The sequence below is a fragment of the Bos mutus genome, chromosome 18 (assembly GCF_027580195.1).
Source record: "Bos mutus isolate GX-2022 chromosome 18, NWIPB_WYAK_1.1, whole genome shotgun sequence".
In the NCBI taxonomy this organism is placed as follows: Eukaryota; Metazoa; Chordata; class Mammalia; order Artiodactyla; family Bovidae; genus Bos; species Bos mutus.
In genome coordinates this window covers 1,939,059-1,958,531 of record NC_091634.1, presented here as the reverse complement: position 1 = coordinate 1,958,531, position 19,473 = coordinate 1,939,059, and the positions used below count along the sequence as shown (strand labels likewise).

The 19,473-nt window shown below is 43.0% G+C and overlaps 1 protein-coding gene across 1 annotated transcript; it reads right to left on the bottom strand.

The window, feature by feature from the left end:
* Positions 1–4,171: 4,171 nt before the first annotated feature.
* Positions 4,172–18,854, bottom strand: ZNF470 (zinc finger protein 470). Its single transcript, XM_070387050.1, has 6 exons — positions 17,985–18,854; positions 14,508–14,595; positions 13,051–13,139; positions 10,612–10,738; positions 10,354–10,449; positions 4,172–6,235 (listed from the first exon to the last, which is right to left on the bottom strand). Exons 1-6 carry the CDS (start codon positions 18,006–18,008, stop codon positions 4,989–4,991), a joined length of 1,671 nt encoding a protein of 556 aa, XP_070243151.1. The 5' UTR covers positions 18,009–18,854; the 3' UTR covers positions 4,172–4,988.
* Positions 18,855–19,473: the final 619 nt, after the last annotated feature.

The following is a 19,473-nucleotide window of genomic DNA, read 5'->3' as shown; positions in this document are numbered from 1 at the left end:
GGAAGATCCCTGGAGAAGGGAAAGGCTACCCACTCGAGTATTCTGGCCTGGAGAAGTCCATGAACTGTATATGTATACTCCATGGAGTTGCAGAGAGTCAGATATGACTGAGCAACTTAACTTAAATGCCAGCTCCTGTTGTTGGCGTTTTTATGACTTAAGAACGTGTTTAATCCTCACAACCAAGCTTCCAGGTGAGACAGTGGTACAGACAAGAGAGGCGGCACAGGAGGACCATGGCGGGGCCGGGGTGGGAACCAGACCTCCCGGCTGGGCCTCTTACACCACAAATCACAAAGCCAAGCACAAAATCATTTGCTGAAATGTCTGGGTGGCCACAGAAATGTGAAGAGTCAGCTAGTCTTAGGTAGTCATTAATGACTTCCATTAAATATTTTGACAAATGTAGATATACACATGGCAGCTGTAAAAAAAAAATAACAGGTATCATAGAGATCCAGTGTACCGTTTATCTGGTTCCTGTAAGGATGACATCTGTTGTTACCTAACCAGGTTCATTTGCCCAAGGCACAGCAAGAAAGACAAGGTTTGCAACAAGGAAAAGGTTTATTCCTAGGTAGCCAAGCAAGGAGGTGGTAGAACATCTTATCTGCCTCCCTGAGGGGAGGGGCTGGAGATATTTTGGGTTAAAGAAGCAGAATGGTCTTAGGCATGGGGAAAGGTGCTGGAGGTGGGGGAAAGTGAGACAATCTGTGTTCTGTGCAGGCCTGTCTGAGTTACATGCTTCCTCATGTACTCACCTGTAACACAGGGTATGGCCAGCTACTCAAAGGAAAAGGAGATTACAGTCAAAAGAAGGCAAGGAAAACTGGGCAGAGAAAAACAGAAAAACATGTATTTAGGGGTTTATTTTTTATATTGAGTTCACACTAGATTACAGGTCTGGAAAAATGCTTTTCATTTAATATAGCACATTTATCTTTTATGGCTATATACACATTTTTTTCAACAGTTGCATATAATTCTATTGAATGAATTCAGCGTAATTAACTTAGCCCTTTGCCCATGACCATAAATTGCTAAGAGTTTATCATTAAAAATTTTTCCCATTATACATTTACCTACCTTTGTACACTTTAGTTCTGAGGAATATTGATTCAAATGGTCTATATCTATATAGCAATTTATATAATGGGAAATGGATTTGCCTTGTTTTTCACACATTCACCAAAACTGGATTATGATCACTCTTCTATGGTTTAAATCAATCTATTGGGGGAAAAAAGTAGATTATATTATCACTTTATTTTGCATTGCCTTGATTACTAATGATAGTGGGTAATCTTCTTTTGCTGTTTTTATTTCATTTTTTAAGTGGCCATTGTCATTGTTTAGTTGCTAAGTCACGTCTGACTCTGCTACCCCATGGTCTGTAGCCTGCCAGGCTCTTGTCCATGGGATTTCCCAGGCAAGAATACTGGTGTGGGTTGCCGTTAGCACTGTCCATTTTCCTGAGTTGCAGGCGTTACTATTACTGATTTGTAATGGTACTTTTAGTATTAGGGAGTATTGCCCTTTGTCATATTTGTTGCAAACGTTTTTCTTCAGTCTTTCATTTATCTCTTAACTGATGGTTTCACACAGAAGTGTTACTCAGTTTAATGTCACCTCCTGCGTTATGTGTACTGCTTAAGAAAGTGTGCCTCCAGCCAAGGTTACAGAAATGTTCTGTTTTTCTTGTACTTTAGTATTGTACATTTAGCGCTCTAATCTGTCAGAACTTCATCAGGGGCAAAGCATACATCTACGCCTTTCCAGACAGCTAACTGTCCCAAGGCCATCTGATCAAGCTGCCTTCGCCCCACTGAAATGAAAAATCCCTTTTATCATATATAAGGGCAATCAAAACTCTCCACGTGCTCTTGACAAGACCACCTATCTCCGAGCCTCTATGCCAAAGTAAAGAGGAAGCCCCAAACGCCATTGGCCAGTGCTTGTGTCCTCTGGATACGGACTCCCCTCACACAGCCTTAGGCAGCAGCCAAGAGCAAACCGGAGAGCTCTGGATGCTCCAGGTACCTCCAGGTGTCTAAAGTGCTCCAGGTATAAGTGTTCTCCACCAGGAGTAAGAGTATCTACTAAAGGGCAGGGGATCTCTTTTTAGGTGATGAAAATATTCTAAAATTAACTGTGGTGATGGTTATACAACCCTGAACATACGAAAAGTCACTGAATTTTATATATATATGGCTTCCTAAGTGGTTCAGTAGTAAAGAATCCTCCTGCTAACATAGGAGAAACAAGAGACTCAGTTTCCATACCTGGGTCAGGAAGGAACACTGAAGGAGGAAATGGGAACCCACTCCAGTATTCTTGCCTGGAATATTCCATGGAAAGAGGAGCCTGACAGGCTACAGTCTGGGGCATCACAGAGTCAGACACCACTGAGCACACACACACACACACACACACACACACACACACAAACACACCTCTCAGCAGTGAAAGTGCTGAGTCCTAACCACTGGACTGCCAGGGAACTCCTTGAATCATATACTTTAAATGGGCGAGTTATAGCTCAGTAAGACTGCTGCCAAAACAAAACGAAAACATTTGATCCCTGGTCAGGGAACTAGATCCCTTATGCTGCAACTAAGGATTCTGCATGCCATAACTAAGACCCAGCACAGCCAAATATATATACAGGAAAAAAATAAAAACAAAAATCTCTAACAGCCTCTAAATCACGATTCACAAAGGGTGAAAAGAACTCTCATGAACCTTGTTAAACCATCAGTTCTCCCCAAAACACTCAAAGCATCGTAACTATCCACTTTGAGACCATCACAATTACTCTCATTACGTCCTTTTTGGTTGACAGTTTTTTCTAGTTCTTCCCTCACCCCTTGGCTCTAATGCCCATATGTTCTGGGGGTGTAAGGCATCCCCTGCCAGCACCCTGGATCCCCCTGGATCCCTCTTTAGATCGTTTCACATCATGGTACATGTCACATACTTACTATGTAGTGTTGCATTTCAAATTTTAGTTTGTCTTTTCCCACTAGATCTGCAAGATCAAACTTTTTTTGGTACATTTCACACCTTGCTGCATCCCCAGTACCTAAAACAGTGCCTGGAACATTAGTAAATGCTCCACTAATCTTAATTTAATGAGTGTTACAGTACTATACTCCTTGTTATATCACAATACCATATAGATGCTCAAAATGAGCTTGTCAACTTACATATCGGGACTTCTACTGGAGTACCAGTGGATTCACGTATTTAACTTGGGAAGAAATGTCTTTGCCAGACTGAGTATGTCTATACAGAGACATGTCTAGCTTTTCATTTCCTCTGCTTTAAAAAAAAAAAAAACAACTTGTTTTAACATCTACATTCAAAAGCCAACTGCAATATGTATGTTTTCCTGTTTTGGTATTTGTCTTGTCCGTCTCACAGAACAAGATGGGAAGCTTTACTGTATTTATTTTATATGCTAGAACAATTCAGTATCACAGGAATTGTCTGTGGTACTTTTCCACAGTTGAAAGTCTTGAACTGTCTTTTGTAGTTTACTCCATGGCTATTGACCTACTCAAGTTTTCTAGCTGGTTCATTTTAGTTTATTTTTAATACTCTCCCCTGGCAAGTCCCACATTCTACCAAATGCTTTTGTTCTAAGTGGCCTAGTCTCACTTCTAAGTGCCAGGTGAGGTGAGGTTTCCTCATCAGTGATGCTACATTCTCCTTTTTTTAAAGCCTTATTCTGCTAAACATTGCTGTTGTTCAGTCACTATGTAGTGTCTGACTCTTTTGCGACCGCATGGACTGTATCCCACCAGGCTCCTCTGTCCATGGAATTTCCCAGGCAAGAATATGGATTGGGTTGCCATTTCCTCCTCCAGTAGATGTCTTTTTATTCATACAGAGGGAAGAGCAAGCCACCACGTTACCCTGGATATCACAGAATCCTTCAATTCTGAATGTGTTCATCTTTCCGACCTACAAGGAGAGTAAAGAGTTCTCTGTCTACTCTAAAATTTTAGGCTTCTTAGTCTTGACCTACTGGCTCATTATACTTGTAGCTTAACATCACTGTAACGAAAATTCTACCTTAATGGCACTAATTATAAGTCTATGACAGTATGCTAAATGCTTTAAGTGGATTACCTAACATTTTTCAAAATAAGTGTTTTAAATGGAAAAGTAACATGAATAAACTCTTTATTTTTAAAAAACTCAGTTGGCTACAGTGTTAAAAATACACTTGAGGGGAGCAAGAGGAAATATGGTTGTAACCCTATGCAGAAATCCAAATGAGATGGCTGCATCTTGGACTGGGATAATGACACACTGAGCTAGAAAAAAAGTGACAGATTCTAGAAATGCTTCGAAGATTGAAACTAGAGGACGTGGTGGTAGGAGGAGGAGGGCATCGCCGAGGATGACTCTCCAGTATGAGTTCGCTGATGGTGAGCAAGATGTACAGTCTGCCTAAACGTTTTTCCACGTGCTTTACACTCATACGGCCTTTCGCCAGTATGAATTCTCCTGTGCGGTGTCAGATGGGCAATCTGGCTGAAGGCCTTGTTGCATTCCTTACACTGGTAAGGTTTCTCTCCTGTGTGGATTCTCTGATGCAGAGTAAGGGATTTACGATGACTAAAGGCTTTTCCACAGATGTTGCATTTGTAAGTTTTCTCACCCATGTGACACCTTTGGTGACAGATCAGGGATGCCCTCTGTCTGAACGCCTTCCCACATTCGAGACACGCGTACGGTCTTTTGCCAGTGTGAAGTCTCTGATGTTGACCAAGACAGGAGCCATCACTGAAGGCCTTCCCACATTGAAAACATTCATAAGGCTTCTCACCAGTGTGAACTCTCTGGTGCTGAATAAGGTGAGCAATCTGACTGAAGGCCTTACCACATTTCTTACATTCATATGGTTTCTCTCCAGTGTGTATCTTCTGATGTAGTGCAAGATGAGCATTCTGGCTGAAGGTTTTGCTGCATTCCTTACATTAGTAAGGTTTCTCCCCAGTATGAATTCTCTGATGGTGGGCGAGGTGCGTGCTCTGCCGAAAAGCTTTCCCACATTCCTTACATTCATAGGGTTTCTCTCCAGTATGGACTCTCTGATGAAGAGTGAGTGAGCCACGATGGCTAAAGGCTTTCTCACAGATACTACATTCATAGGGTTTCTCTCCTGTATGAATTCTCTGATGGACGGTCAGGGAGGAGCCATGGCTAAAAGCCTTTCCACACACATTACATTTATAGGGTCTCTCTCCAGTATGAATTCTCTTATGCTGAATAAGTCCTATGTGATCGGTGAAGGCTTTCCCACAGTCAATACAATCAAAGGGCTTTTCTCCAGTGTGACAATACCTTCGATGACGTATAAGAGAAGCATTCTGCTGGAAGGCTTTCCTACAGTCAATACATTTGTAGGGTCTCTTTCCAGTGTGAATCCTTCGATGATGAGCCAGGGATGAACAATAACTAAAGGCCTTCCCACATTCGATACATTCATAGGGTTTCTCTCCAGTGTGAACTCTCTGGTGTTGAACAAGATATGCAAGCTGGCTGAAGGCTTTGTTACACTGCTTACACTGATAAGGTTTTTCTCCAGTATGAACTCTCTGATGTTGAATGAGATGAGCATTCTGGCTGAATGCTTTTCCACACTCAGTACATTTGAAGGGTTTTTCTCCTGTGTGGATTCTCTGATGTTGAGCAAGGTGTGCACTCTGGCTAAAGGCTTTTCTGCATTCGAGACATTCATAGGGTTTCTCTCCAGTATGAATTCTCTGATGAAGAGTAAGAGTTGAGAGTTTGCTGAAAGTTTTCTCACAGTCGTTACATTTCAAAAGATTCTTTTCTCCATAGGCCTGCTTGTCTTTTTTCACAAAGGAATGTGTCTTTAAGCTTTTCTTATCTGTGTCAAAATTATATATTCTCTCTTTGATGGGAAATACCTGTTTTATATACCATAATGTATTCAGATGAAAAATTGTCCCAGATTTGTTAAAGTGGTCGCCTTTCTCAATAAGGGTATCTATGTGACTGACTGTCTCTTGCCTAAAATGTGTCTTTGGACTTACCAGCTCCCTCTCAAACAGGTCTTCATACTTCCAGTTTTCCCCTAATGTGGAACATTCAAGGCCATAGCTTGTAAGTCTTTCCATTTTCATTGCCTGAGATAATTTTTCCTCATAGATGTCCTGGTTTAGAGATAATTCCTTTTTCATCCACACATACTCCAAGTCTGAAAGATATTAAGAAAGCAAATGTCTCCTTTATTTAATGCTAGAAGAACAGACACTTACAAAACTAAACCATGTGAATCACAACAGTTGCTGAAGCCTATAAAGGGACATGTTTTTGATAGTTCTTCAAGTTAGGTGATGTGACCATCTTTGCATTTCTAGAATAAACCCTCCTTGGCTATGGTATATTATTCCAACATGACTTTTTATTTAAGATATTGTACCAATATTTATTATTGCATTAATAATTCCCTTTTTTGGGATGCTATTTTGGTATCAAATGTTATACTATCTTCACAATAACATTTTAAAATAGTTCTTTTTATTCTCTGTCAAGGAAAACTTCAAACAATGATTTTTTTCTTTACAAGCTTTATATAATTACTGTGTGAAACTATTTGGGGTTAATTGCTTCTTTTTTGGGAGGAAGTAGTTCTTAAATGACTTCCTACATATTTTCAGTGGTACCTGGTCTGTTCAAATTTTCTCTCTCTGGTGTCAGTTCTGGAAATTATAGTCTCATAAAGTATCATCCATTTCATTAAGATTTTCAAATTGTTTACAAATAGTTGACTTTCAAAAATGGATTCATATCATTCTTTTAAGTACTTAGGCATCATTTACCACTATTTCTTTCCTTGTGTATTCTCTCATTTGTCCTGACAGTTTATATACTTTTATCTCTAGCAATATAAATCACTGTGCCTGATGAACTATGGAATAAGGTTCTTGACATTGTACAGGAGACAGGGATCAAGACCATCCCCATGGGAAAAAAAATGCAAAAAAGCAAAATGTCTGGGGAGGCCTTACAAATACCTGTGAAAAGAAGAGAAGCAAAAAGCAAAGGAGAAAAGGAAAGATATAAACATCTGAATGCAGAGTTCCAAAGAATAGCAAGAAGAGATAAGAAAGCCTTCTTCTCTGATCAATGCAAAGAAATAGAGGAAAACAACAGAATGGGAAAGACTAGAGATCTCTTCAAGAAAATTAGAGATACCAAGGGAACATTTCATGCAAAGATGGGCTTGATAAAGGACAGAAATGGTATGGACCTAACAGAAGCAGAAGATATTAAGAAGAGATGGCAAGAATACACAGAAGAACTGTACAAAAAAGACCTTCATGACCAAGATAATCACGATGGTGTGATCACTGACCTAGAGCCAGACATCCTGGAGTGTGAAGTCAAGTGGGCCTTAGAAAGCATAACTACGAACAAAGCTAGTGGAGGTGATAGAATTCCAGTTGAGCTATTCCAAATCCTGAAAGATGATGCTGTGAAAGTGCTGCACTCAATATGCCAGCAAATCTGGAAAACTCAGCAGTGGCCACAGGACTGGAAAAGGTCAGTTTTCATTCCAATCCCAAAGAAAGGCAATGCCAAAGAATGCTCAAACTACCACACAATCGCACTCATCTCACACACTAGTAAAGTAATGCTCAAAATTCTCCAAGCCAGGCTTCAGCAATATGTGAACCGTGAACTTCCTGATGTTCAAGCTGGTTTTAGAAAAGGCAGAGGAACCAGAGATCAAATTGCCAACATCCGCTGGATCATCGAAAAAGCAAGAGAGTTCCAGAAAAACATCTATTTCTGCTTTATTGACTATGCCAAAGCCTTTGACAGTGTGGATCACAATAAACTGTGGAAAATTCTGAAAGAGATGGGAATATCAGACCACCTGATCTGCCTCTTGAGAAATCTGTATGCAGGTCAGGGAGCAACAGTTAGAACTGGACATGGAACAACAGACTGGTTCCAAATAGGAAAAGGAGTATGTCAAGGCTGTGTATTGTCACCCTGCTAATTTAACTTATATGCAGAGTACATCATGAGAAACACTGGACTGGAAGAAACACAAGCTGGAATCAAGATTGCCAGGAGAAATATCAATAACCTCAGATATGCAGATGACACCACCCTTATGGCAGAAAGTGAAGAGGAACTCAAAAGCTTCTTGATGAAAGTGAAAGTGGAGAGTGAAAAAGTTGGCTTAAAGCTCAACATTCAGAAAACGAAGATCATGGCATCTGGTCCCATCACTTCATAGGAAATAGATGGGGAAACAGTGGAAACAGTGTCAGACTTTATTTTTGGGGGCTCCAAAATCACTGCAGATGGTGACTGCAGCCATGAAATTAAAAGACGCTTACTCCTTGGATGGAAAGTTATGACCAACCTAGATAGCATATTCAAAAGCAGAGACATTACTTTGCCAACAAAGGTCCATCTAGTCAAAGCTATGGTTTTTCCTTTGGTCATGTATGGATGTGAGAGTTGGACTGTGAAGAAGGCTGAGTGCCGAAGAATTGATGCTTTTGAACTGTGGTGTTGGAGAAGACTCTTGAGAGTCCCTTGGACTGCAAGGAGATCCAACCAGTCCATTCTGAAGGAGATCAGCCCTGGGATTTCTTTGGAAGGAATGATGCTAAAGCTGAAACTCCAGTACTTTGGCCACCTCATGCAAAGAGCTGACTCATTGGAAAAGACTCTGATGCTGGGAGGGATTGGGGGCAGGAGGAGAAGGGGACGACAGAGGATGAGATGGCTGGATGGCATCACTGACTCGATGGACGTGAGTCTCAGTGAACTCCGGGAGTTGGTGATGGACAGGGAGTCCTGGCGTGCTGCGATTCACGGGGTTTCAAAGAGTCGGACACGACTGAGTGACTGATCTGATCTGATCTGGTGTGTAACTTATTTCAGTTTTCCTGAGATTCATTGTTTTTTCTAAAATCTTGAATTGAATGCTTAATTCACTTAAAAATTATTTTTTGTTTATTAACATACAGTTTTAGTGACCTACCAACATCCACTTCTTGAAACTTTTGAGAACTGAAAGCAAGAAAAGGCCACACAACAAGCCTCAGAATAAACTAACCTCCTCACCTGAAGCTCATTTCCCTGCAGTATATGTCCACAGGCTCTCATCTATTGCTCTAAACCAGAAAAAAAGCTTTTAAGCAGGACAGGGTAAAAAAACTAATAAACTGAAGAAAGTAACCTAAGCCAAAAAATCCTAGTAATTACAATAAAAGGGAGAAGACAGACAAAGAAGAAGGAAATAGGTAACATTAGTGAGTTAATTTCTTCATCTTTCATATGAGTATCAAAAGATGTTATTTTGAATCTCAAGTGGATGAGTTTTAAAATGCAAATTAAAAAATACATGAAGTCAAGTCATAAAGTTAACAACTTTTAGAACTAAACTTTTTCAATTCAAGGGGTGGGATGGTGTGAAGGGGGATTAAATAAAAAGCATAGACAACAAAACAAAAAGAAATAACAACAATAAAAAAGAAACAACAAAGAGAAAAATGATTAAAAGCAGAGAGAAAAACATAGCTATATACTGGTTAACTTGATAAGTCACATTTTAAAGAAAGGAAACATTTCAACAAGTTTGAAAAATTAGACACAAACCTGCCTAAAGAATTAAAAAATGGCTCAAAATCAGGAATAATTATAACAATATAGTAACATAGGTAAACATCAATGCAACACAACAGAGTTCAGAAATAGACTGGTATTGGTAGAAGTCAGTAAAGGCGGTATGTTGTACCAGTGAGGAAGAAAAGAAAAGACCCGCTTAAAAAATACTGGTAGAGGGTTCCCCTGGTAGTCCAGTGGCTTACAGCTGGCCTGCCAATGCAGGGGACGTGGGTTGGTCCCTGGTCTGGGAAGTCCCACATGCCGCAGGGCAACTGAGCCTGTACAGCACAAGTACTACGCCCACGTCCCATGACCACTGAAGCCTGCTCACCTAGAGCCCGTGCTCTGCAACAGGAGAAGCCACCCCAGGGAGAGGCCCATGCACCGCAGTGAAGGGTAGCCCCTGCTCACCGCAACTAGAGAAAGTCTGTGGCGCAGCAACGAAGAACCAGGACAGCCAAAATAAAGAAAGAAAAGGGTGTGTATATGTGTGTGCTTAGTTGCTCAGCTGTAGCCCAACAGGCTCCTCTGTCCATAAAATCTAAAATGGCACAAAAAAAAATAGTTGTAGAACAAAAGGTTTCAATTTGGGAAGGACTTTGAGAGGTATTTTCCAACAAGTATCAGAGGGAAGAAACACCTTTAGAACTGTTTTCCTAGCTGTAGCCGTCCTGCATTTACCTGGGCACAGGCCTCTTGTCAACTCTCCTTTCATCATCCAGGGCTCTTTATCTTGCTCCAGTAAAGAGATCACATCTGGTTTAGAAATGCAAAGACCTGTATGTAAAAGAAAACAAGAAAATTACCTCTGCTGTGGATATTCCAGAGCCAAATGGTACTGAGAAAGAGAAGCACTGTAGGAAAGTGTTGATAAAGACAGGACAGACTCCGGAGGGGAAAGACTCCTAAGGGGAGACAGAAGGCGGCACATGCTCTCACCCAGTGAGGCCAGGCTGCTGTAGTTCTCTAACATCACTTTCTTGTACAAAGTCCTCTGAGCAAGAGTCAGCCATTCCCACTCATCTTGGGAGAAGTCGACGGCTACATCCGTGAAAGTCACTGCATCCTGAAATGACACAAATGTCCTCTTGCACAATTAGTGTTCATCCCGACTTAGCTGGCTCTAGGGTTATAAGTTAGGAAAAAAAAAAACTGGGTGAGTAATTGCAGTGGGGTGTCTAAATGATAGAGATTAAGTAGTTAGTTGAACTGAACAACTTTTCTGTCTAGTTACACTTTACATATTAGGAAAAAGAAAAATACAGAGATGCTCTCTGCTCTTAAAGCATTTTATGGTGTGAGGAGATATTCTCACATGAAAAAATGTTGACTGCATTCAAAACAGAGTGTCATCAGAATTTTGGCTACCTGATGCAAAAAGCCAATTCATTGGAAAAGACTTTAATGCTGGGAAAGATTGACGGCAGAAGGAGAAGGGGGCGGCAGAGGATGAGATGGTTAGAAAGCATCACCGACTCAATTCACATGAATTTAAGCAAACTCCGGGAGATAGTGAAGGACAAGGAAGCCTGGTATGCTGCCGTCCATGGGGTCACAAAGAGCAGGGCACCACTTAGTGAGTGAAAAACAACAACAACAATCATGGGAATTTCCCTGGCAGTCCAGTTGTTAAGACTCCATGCTCCCTCCCACTGCAGAGGACATGGGTTCAATCCCTAAGATCCTGCATGCCTTGCAGTGCAGCCAAAAACACAACACAACAAAACAAACAAACAAAACCCCTAGGATATTATGAAGCAGTAAGTTATTTTATATGTTAGGAGTTAGCTCACTTTTCTACATGGAGAACTAAAGAGCTCTGGGACTGCAATAGCAAGTTTCAAGGAATGAGGCTGACCTGATGAGTATGACTTCAAGCTCCACAATATATTCTAAGAAATCTTAGTGTTCTTGAGATACTGAGGTATGCCTAAAAAATGAAAGAAAAACTGCCTAGCAGTACTATTCTCTTTTGAAATACAAATATATTTGGATCAGGAGAGAACTCACTTGGCAAACTGGTTTTTGATAATCTGCTGAGAAGCATCGGGAGAGATCATACGAGATAAGTGCATGACAAGCAACCTGTGTCTTGCTACATGAACTGAATTTATAACCAACCATGAAGTGAGGCTGGTTGTATGGGTGATGGGAGATTTTCCGTTCCTCTTTCTGTGATTTCATTTATATGAATATCTAAGAATCACTTCCATAAATATCTAAGAATGAGTTTTGAATATACAGCAGTCTTGAGTAAGACCAGAGACAAAGGTCAGATTATTCCAAAGAGTTCAGACTCTAGCACTGGCTAGCTGGGTGGTCTTTGCCAAGTGGAATAACTCCTTTGTGCTTCAGGATTTCCCTCCTAAAAAAAATGAGAATAATTTCAGTACCTGCCTTAGAGCAGCACTGTGAGAATTAAATGAAGTAACAGGCGCAGTACAGGCTGCGTGCTCAAGAATTGTTATCTATGATAATGATGAAGGAAAGATGGGAATAAAAGAAGAGCAGCCCAGAAAGAGGGGAAACATTTGGTTTAATATTTCAATAAAAGCTTTACTTATATTTTACTAATTTCAGTATGTTATGGTAGTTAAGAACATGGCTGTGGTGGTGTGACACAGAAATAATTCTCATAAACACACAGGATTATGAGAGACAGCACAGGGAGAGCTCGTGGAAGAGCAACTCCCTAAGGACACTGCTGAGAGCATATTTATTAGAAGCTTATCTGACAGAGCTCAGAGGAGTATGACAAAAACCAGAAATCAAGCACAAAGGCAAACATACAAGGGAAATGGAATGAGCGTGTACACTACTTCTTTGAGGTCAGCGAAGGATCACATGGGATTCCTAAGGAGTTGTTCTGTGTACAGAACAGTATCTACTGTGGGCTGATACGTTAGCCAAAATATCTGTCTTATGGGCATGAGAAAGCTTACACGAGAAAGAGCACAGCTACAAGATAGCAGAGCTTATATGAAGACTAGAAAGTACATTCTCCCACACATGGTCTCTGAAGCCGGAACACCTATGTTCAAGTCCTGTTCTGCTCAGCAAACCTAAGCTATTAGTTTTGTTTTCAACCACTTAAGATATTTTAAATTCAAAAGAATAGTTGATTGAATTACATAGAAATATCACTGATGGACGTTGAGTCTGAGCAAGCTCGGGGAGTTGGCGATGGACAAGGAAGCCTGGCGTGCTGCAGTCCATGGGGTTGCAAAGAGTCGGACATGACTGAGCAACTGAACTGAACTGATCTACCATTTCCGCTGCACTTCCTTAAATCCCAACGTTCCAATTTTCAGAAGGAAACAAACTTGCCAAAATCCTGAAAGCAAGCTAGTACTTTAGGAGAAAAAAGGGAATACTAACCAGGGACATGGCTTTAAGAAGTTCAATTCCCATCACCTCTTCTTCCTGGCTCCTCATGTGGAGAAGGGCTTTACCCCGAGAGGGCAGAGCTGGGAGGAGGAGAAAGGAACGATGCGAAACTGAGTAGCTCTGATAGTCACAGCCCAGAAACACATCCCTTCAGCTCCGTCTCGTCTACGCCATGCTCCTATTCCTACTGCACCCTCCTCTCACAGTCCAGGAAGTCGCTGGGAAACCTTTAGTTTACAGCGGGGGTTCTGCTCTGCTCTGGATTTTCAGGCTGAGCACAATCTCTCTCTCGCCCAAATCCAGCCTTTCATTAACAATAGAGATGTATGAGGCATGCTGCATATATTAAAACTCTGATTTGACCTTCAGAATCTTCAACAAAAATGGGGAATCTTGTCACAGTTTCACATATGAAAGCTCTGGGAAGTAAAGTCTTTTGCACAAGTCACAAGCTTGTAAACAGTGGAGCCTAGTCACCAACGTAGATTTGCCTGACTCTTCCACTCAAGTTATTTACTCAAGCAGACACCAGAAGGTAACAGGAAAAAATCCCCCATGTGCAACTAACTACTAAGGATTTGCAAAGAGTCTATGAGGCTTGAAAAAAGCCATCTTCCCAAGAAAGAAGTATTATCACCTTGGTCACAACAGAGTCCACGTGGCTTGCAGATAGCTGGACCAAAAACCTGTCAGGAGACTCAGGTTCCCATTATGCTTTGTGACAAACTATGTAGTTCTGAAGAAGTCCCCTGTCCCTGAGCCAAGTTTCTTCAATCAGGAAGAGGATAAACTGACTTGATTCTGGTTTCTTTCTTCTAAACTCCAGTGCTTTTTCAAAGCATTATAATGATGATGAAAAGAATGAACACTTATTAAGCACTGGTTATTATGCAGTAGGCACTACACCATGTACTTCACAGGTATGAGCTCACTTAATCCTTATAACAGTCTGATGATGTATATAATATCATTCTCATTTTACATAACAAAAGCTGGGTCTGAAAGTTTAAAGAAAAAAACTCCTGCAGTGGAGGTCTTGGGATCTGAACTCTTGAAGTTATTTAACCCTCTCAGGGTCAGTTTCTCAACTGTCAAAGGTGGGTAAGAACATCATCCTAAGCAGATGTTGAAGGGCTTACATGAGACCCAGTATGAGGGGCACTCTAGACTCAGCCTGTCTTGGATGTGAATCCTGGCTCCTTTACTTACTAGTGATTACTTGTCCTTTCTATGGCTCTGCTGCTGCTGCTGCTAAGTTGCTTCAGTTGTGTCCGACTCTGTGCAACCCCACAGACGGCAACCCACCAGGCTTCCCCATCCCTGGGATTCTCCAGGCAAGAATACTGGAGTGGCTTGCCATTTCCTTCTCCAATGCATGAAAGTAAAAAGTGAAAGTGAACTCGCTCAGTCATGTCCAACTCTTAGTGACCCCATGGACTATAGCCTACCAGTCTCCTCCATCCATGGGATTTTCCAGGCAAGAGTACTGGAGTGGGGTGCCATTGCCTTCTCCGTTCTATACCTCAGTATCCTCATCTGTAAAAAGGAGATAAGATAGCTTCCAGTTCATACTGTTTTGAGGTTTGGTGTTAATATCCCCCAAAGGTCTTAGAACCGTGTCCGGCCTAGAGAAAGCACTCAGTAAATATTAGCTACCATTACTGCATGCAGAAAAACAAGTGAAGAAAAAGGCTATGAGCAGTGTTTCTCCCCCCTCTCTTTACTCACTCTGGTTGTGGAGGGGTGTGGCTGGAGACAGAGAAGTGTGAGGTAGGAATGGGGGAGTATTTCTGTTCACCTACTAAAAGGTGACTAAGCCATGGAAAGGCTGGAATCCCTCAGCACTTCCAAATGAAGCTGTGAATCTCACCTTCCTCACACATCTCATCCCAGTGATAAATGGGACAGGACTCTAATAGATTTTTAAATTCGTTAATTTTTAATTGGAGGATTATTGCTTTACAATGTTGTATTGATTTCTAACATATCAACATGAATCGGCCATAGGTATACACATGTCCCCTCTATCTTGATTTCTAACATATCAACATGAATCAGCCATAGGTATACACAAGTCCCCTCTATCTTGAACCTCCCTCCTACCCCTCTATAGGTCATTAGAGCGCCAGGTTTGAGCACCCTGCATCATACAGCAAATTCCCACTGGATATCTGTTTTACACATGGCAATATATATGTTTCCATGGTACTCTCTCAATTCCCCAGCCTCTCCTTCCCCAGCTGTGTCCACAAATCTATCCTCTAGGTCTGCATCTCTACTGCTACCAGGCAAACAGGATCACCAGTATCACTTTTCTAGATTCCATATGTATGTGTTAATATACGAGATTTGTTGTTCTTTCTGACTCACTTCACTCTGTATAACAGGGCCCAGGTTCATCCACCTCATTAGAACTGACTCAAATGAGTTCCTTTTTATGCTGCTGCTGCTAAGTCGCTTCAGTTGTGTCCGAATCTGTGTGACTCCATAGACGGCAGCCCACCAGGCTTCTCTGTCCCCGGGATTCTGCAGGCAAGAACATTGGAGTGGGCTGCCATTCCCTCTCTGTTCTTTTTTATGGCTGAGTACCAAATCCCTTACGATTATGCAGTGAAAGTGACACGCAGATTCAGGGGATTGGATCTGATGGACAGAGGCCTGAAGAACTATGGATGGAGGTTTGTGACTTTGTACAGGAGGCAGTGATCAAGACCATCCCCAAGAAAAAGAAATGCAAAAAAGCAAAATGGCTGTCTGAGAAGGCCTTACAAATAGCTGTGAAAAGAAGAGAAGCGAAAAGCAAAGGAGAAAAGGAAAGATAGACCCATCTGAAGGCAGAGTTCCAAAGAAGAGCAAGGAGAGATAAGAAAGCCTTCCTCAGCGATCAGTGCAAAGAAATAGAGGAAAACAATAAAATGGGAAAGACTAGAGATCTCTTCAAGAAAACTAGAGATACCAAGGAAATATTTCATGCAAAGATGAGCACAATAAAGGACAGAAATGGTATGGACCTAACAGAAACAAAAGATATTAAGAAGAGGTGGCAAGAATACACAGAACTATACAAAAAAGATCTTCATGACCCAGGTAACCACAATGATGTGATCACTGGCCTAGAGCCAGGCATCCTGAAACTCGAAGTCAAGTGGGCCATAGGAAGCATCACTATAAACAAAGCTAGTGGAGGTGATGGAATTCCAGTTGAGCTATTTCAAATCCTAAAAGATGATGCTGTCAAAGTGCTGCACTCAATATACCAGCAAATCTGGAAAACCCAGCAGTGGCCACAGGACTGGAAAAGGTCAGTTTTCATCCCAATTTCAAAGAAAGGCAATGCCAAAGAATGCTCAAACTTCTGTACAACTGTGCTCATCTCACACTAGCAAAGTAATGCTCAAAATTCTCCAAGCCAAGCTTCAACAATATGTGAACCGTGAACTTTCAGATGTTGAAGCTGGATTTAGAAAAGGTAGAGGAACCAGAGATCAAATTGCCAACATCTGTTGGATCATCGAAAAAGCAAGAGAGTTCCAGAAAAACATCGAATTCTGCTTTATTGACTGTGCCAAAGTCTTTGACGTGTGGATCACAACAAACTGTGGATAATTCTTCAAGAGATGGGAATATCAGACCACCTGCCCTGCCTCCTGAGAAATCTGTATGCAGGTCAACAAGCAACAGTTAGAACTGGACATGGAACAACAGACTGGTTTCAAATCAGCAAAGGAGTACGTCAAGGCTGCATATTGTCACCCTGCTTATTTAACTTATATGCAGAGTACATCATGAGAAATGCTGGACTGGATAAAGCACAAGCTGGAATCAAGATTGCTGGGAGAAATATCAATAACCTCAGATATGCAGATGACACCACCCTTATGGCAGAAAGTGAAGAAGAACTAATGAGCCTCTTGATGAAAGTGAAAGAGGAGAGTGAAAAAGCTGGCTTAAAACTCAACATTCAGAAAACTAAGATCATGGCATCCGGTCTCATCACTTCATGGCAAATATATGGGGAAAAAATGGAAACAATGAAATTTGGGGGGCTCCAAAATCACTGCAGATGGTGATTGCAGCCATGAAATTAAAAGACACTTACTCCTTGGAAGAAAACCTATGACCAACCTAGAGAGCATATTAAAAAGCAGAGACATTACTTTACCAACAAAGGTCCATCTAGTCAAAGCTATGGTTTTTCCAGTAGTCATGTATGGATGTGAGAGTTGGACTATGAAGAAAGCTGATTGAGAAAGAATTGATGCTTTTGAACTGTGGTGTTGGAGAAGACTCTTGAGAGTCCCTTGGACTGCAAGGAGATCCAACCAGTCCATCCTAAAGGAAATCAACCCTGAATATTCATTGGAAGGACTGATGCTGAAGCTGAAACTCTAATACTTTGGCCACCTGATGCAAAGAACTGACTCATTGGAAAAGACCCTGATGCTGGGAAAGATGGAAGGTGGGAGGAGAGGGGGACCACAGAGGATGAGATGGTTGGATTGCATCACTGACGCGATGGACATGAGTTTGGGTACATTCTGGGAGTTGGATAGGGAAGCCTGGCATGCTGCAGTTCATGGGGTCGCAGAGAGTCTGACACGACTGAGCCACTGAACTGAATATTCTAACACTAACAGATTAAAAAAAAAATTAAATACTGAGGTCTTCCTTGAAGAGCAGCAGAGCACTCAGAGGTAATGTTCTAATCCTGAATGCTCTCTCCCCTGGGTCCTTGGAGACACCCATACAGACCTGTAAGGGGACGGCAAGTCAAGTCCCATCCCTGAATTCAGCTCCATACTCTGGTCCTAGGTGACCGTTTAAATCTTTGAACTTCCGTGTCCACCAGAGTCTGAGGCCAGGGCCATCATCCTCCAGTCCCTGGGCCCACGAGCAGTACCCTCAACCCCAATTTCCACTCTTACCTCCATACTCAGGCCCGTGGACATGTATAGTGTCCCGACTTCCACATCCTCCAGGCGGGCAGGCAAGAAAGGCTTCAGCCGCCCCACCCCGACCGGGCACCTTCCCAAGATTCCAAGGCTTTGGGCCACATCGAACTTTCGGTGGGGAAGTCGGGGTGCTGGACTGGAGTGAGGTGGTCTCCTCCGGGGGTGTTCCCAGCTCTCAGCCACGTAAAATCCTTCATTCGTTCCAATACACGCAGCTGGGACGGGCAAAGTGCACAAGAGACACGCGCAGAAACACGAGCCCCAGTCACACACCAGCCTCCTCCGCGGCCCGCTAGTCACACGTCACACCTGCACATACACACCCTCCATTCACACACGTACCCGCCTCCTCTTCCCGGTCACACCCTGCACGCACTGTCGGTCACGGTCGCCAAGTCACGCGCGCACGATCACGACTCCCGCCCTCCCGCGCGCAGACCGAATCGCCGACCCTATGGCGCCCCCCTGGGCCCGGCTCAGCAGCGGTCGCCACCCGGACCGGACTCTCTCCTCAGAACCGGCCAGACCTCGGTCCGGGCTTCAAGTCCTTGTCAGAAGTGGGCGAGTCCTCACAGCGCAAGGGCCCCTGGGCAACTTAGTCCCAACAGGGACGCCGGCTTTTTGAAGTCGGGCGACTAGGCTGCTAAGGCAGGGGTCCTCCCCCCTGCCTGGTGACCGCTGCCCTCTGTAACGTCTTGGTGCCTCGTCTTCCGGGAACGGGGCGGTCTAGAAGCCTTACAGCTCCGACTCCGGGTCCTAGAAGTACTGGCTACCTCCCGGGGGCTTCTGGGAGCCGTCTCCGGGCTCGCAGTGCGCTGGCGCAGCTGTCAGGCTCAGCGAGCTGAGCCCTGGGTAGCTGTGGCCGATAGTGGGCGGGGTCACAGGGTGCGTGGAGCGCGCAGGCGCATGGAGCCTGAGGATGGTCTAGGAAGTGGGCGGAAGCTCCAGGATAGACGGAGGTTGGAGATAACAGATTTCTCCTGATGCTTTAGGACTGTGTGTACGTATGTGGTGGCTGGGATCGGGGGAAAGGGGAGGCAGGTAATTTCCAAAAGTCTGCAGATTGAAGAGGGCTTCCCAAGGGGCGCTAGTGGTAAAGAACCCGCCTACCAATGCAGGAAACTTAAGAGACACCGGTTGGATCCTCGGAATGGGAAGATACCCTGGGGCAACCCACTCCAGTATTCTTGCCTGGAGAATTCAATGAACGGAGGAGCCAGGCAGGCCACAGTCCATTGGGTCGCATAGATTCGGACACGACGGAAGCGACTTAGCCCGCACAGGTCAAAGAACTGACGTTTCACTTTAATTATCTAATTCACTTGTAAAAGAGCATCACATTTACCCTTGAAGCCAGCATTTCTCATCGCCGTTAGTTTTTGCCGTCGCAGAGTCAGACACGACTGAGCTACTGAACTGAACTGAACTCCAGCCCCTGTGCGCAGTGGGCTTGTGATCCTGC

Excerpts from the sequence above, each read along its gene's own strand:
- ZNF470 (XM_070387050.1), bottom strand. The coding sequence starts at position 18,008 with ATGTCCACGGGCCTGAGTATGGAG. Across the intron at positions 14,596-17,984 it reads CCACGGGCCTGAGTATGGAG|ATGAGGATACTGAGGTATAG; the intron begins GTAAGAGTGGAA and ends TCCTTTTTACAG. Across the intron at positions 10,450-10,611 it reads CAGCAGCCTGGCCTCACTGG|GTCTTTGCATTTCTAAACCA; the intron begins GTGAGAGCATGT and ends TTTTACATACAG.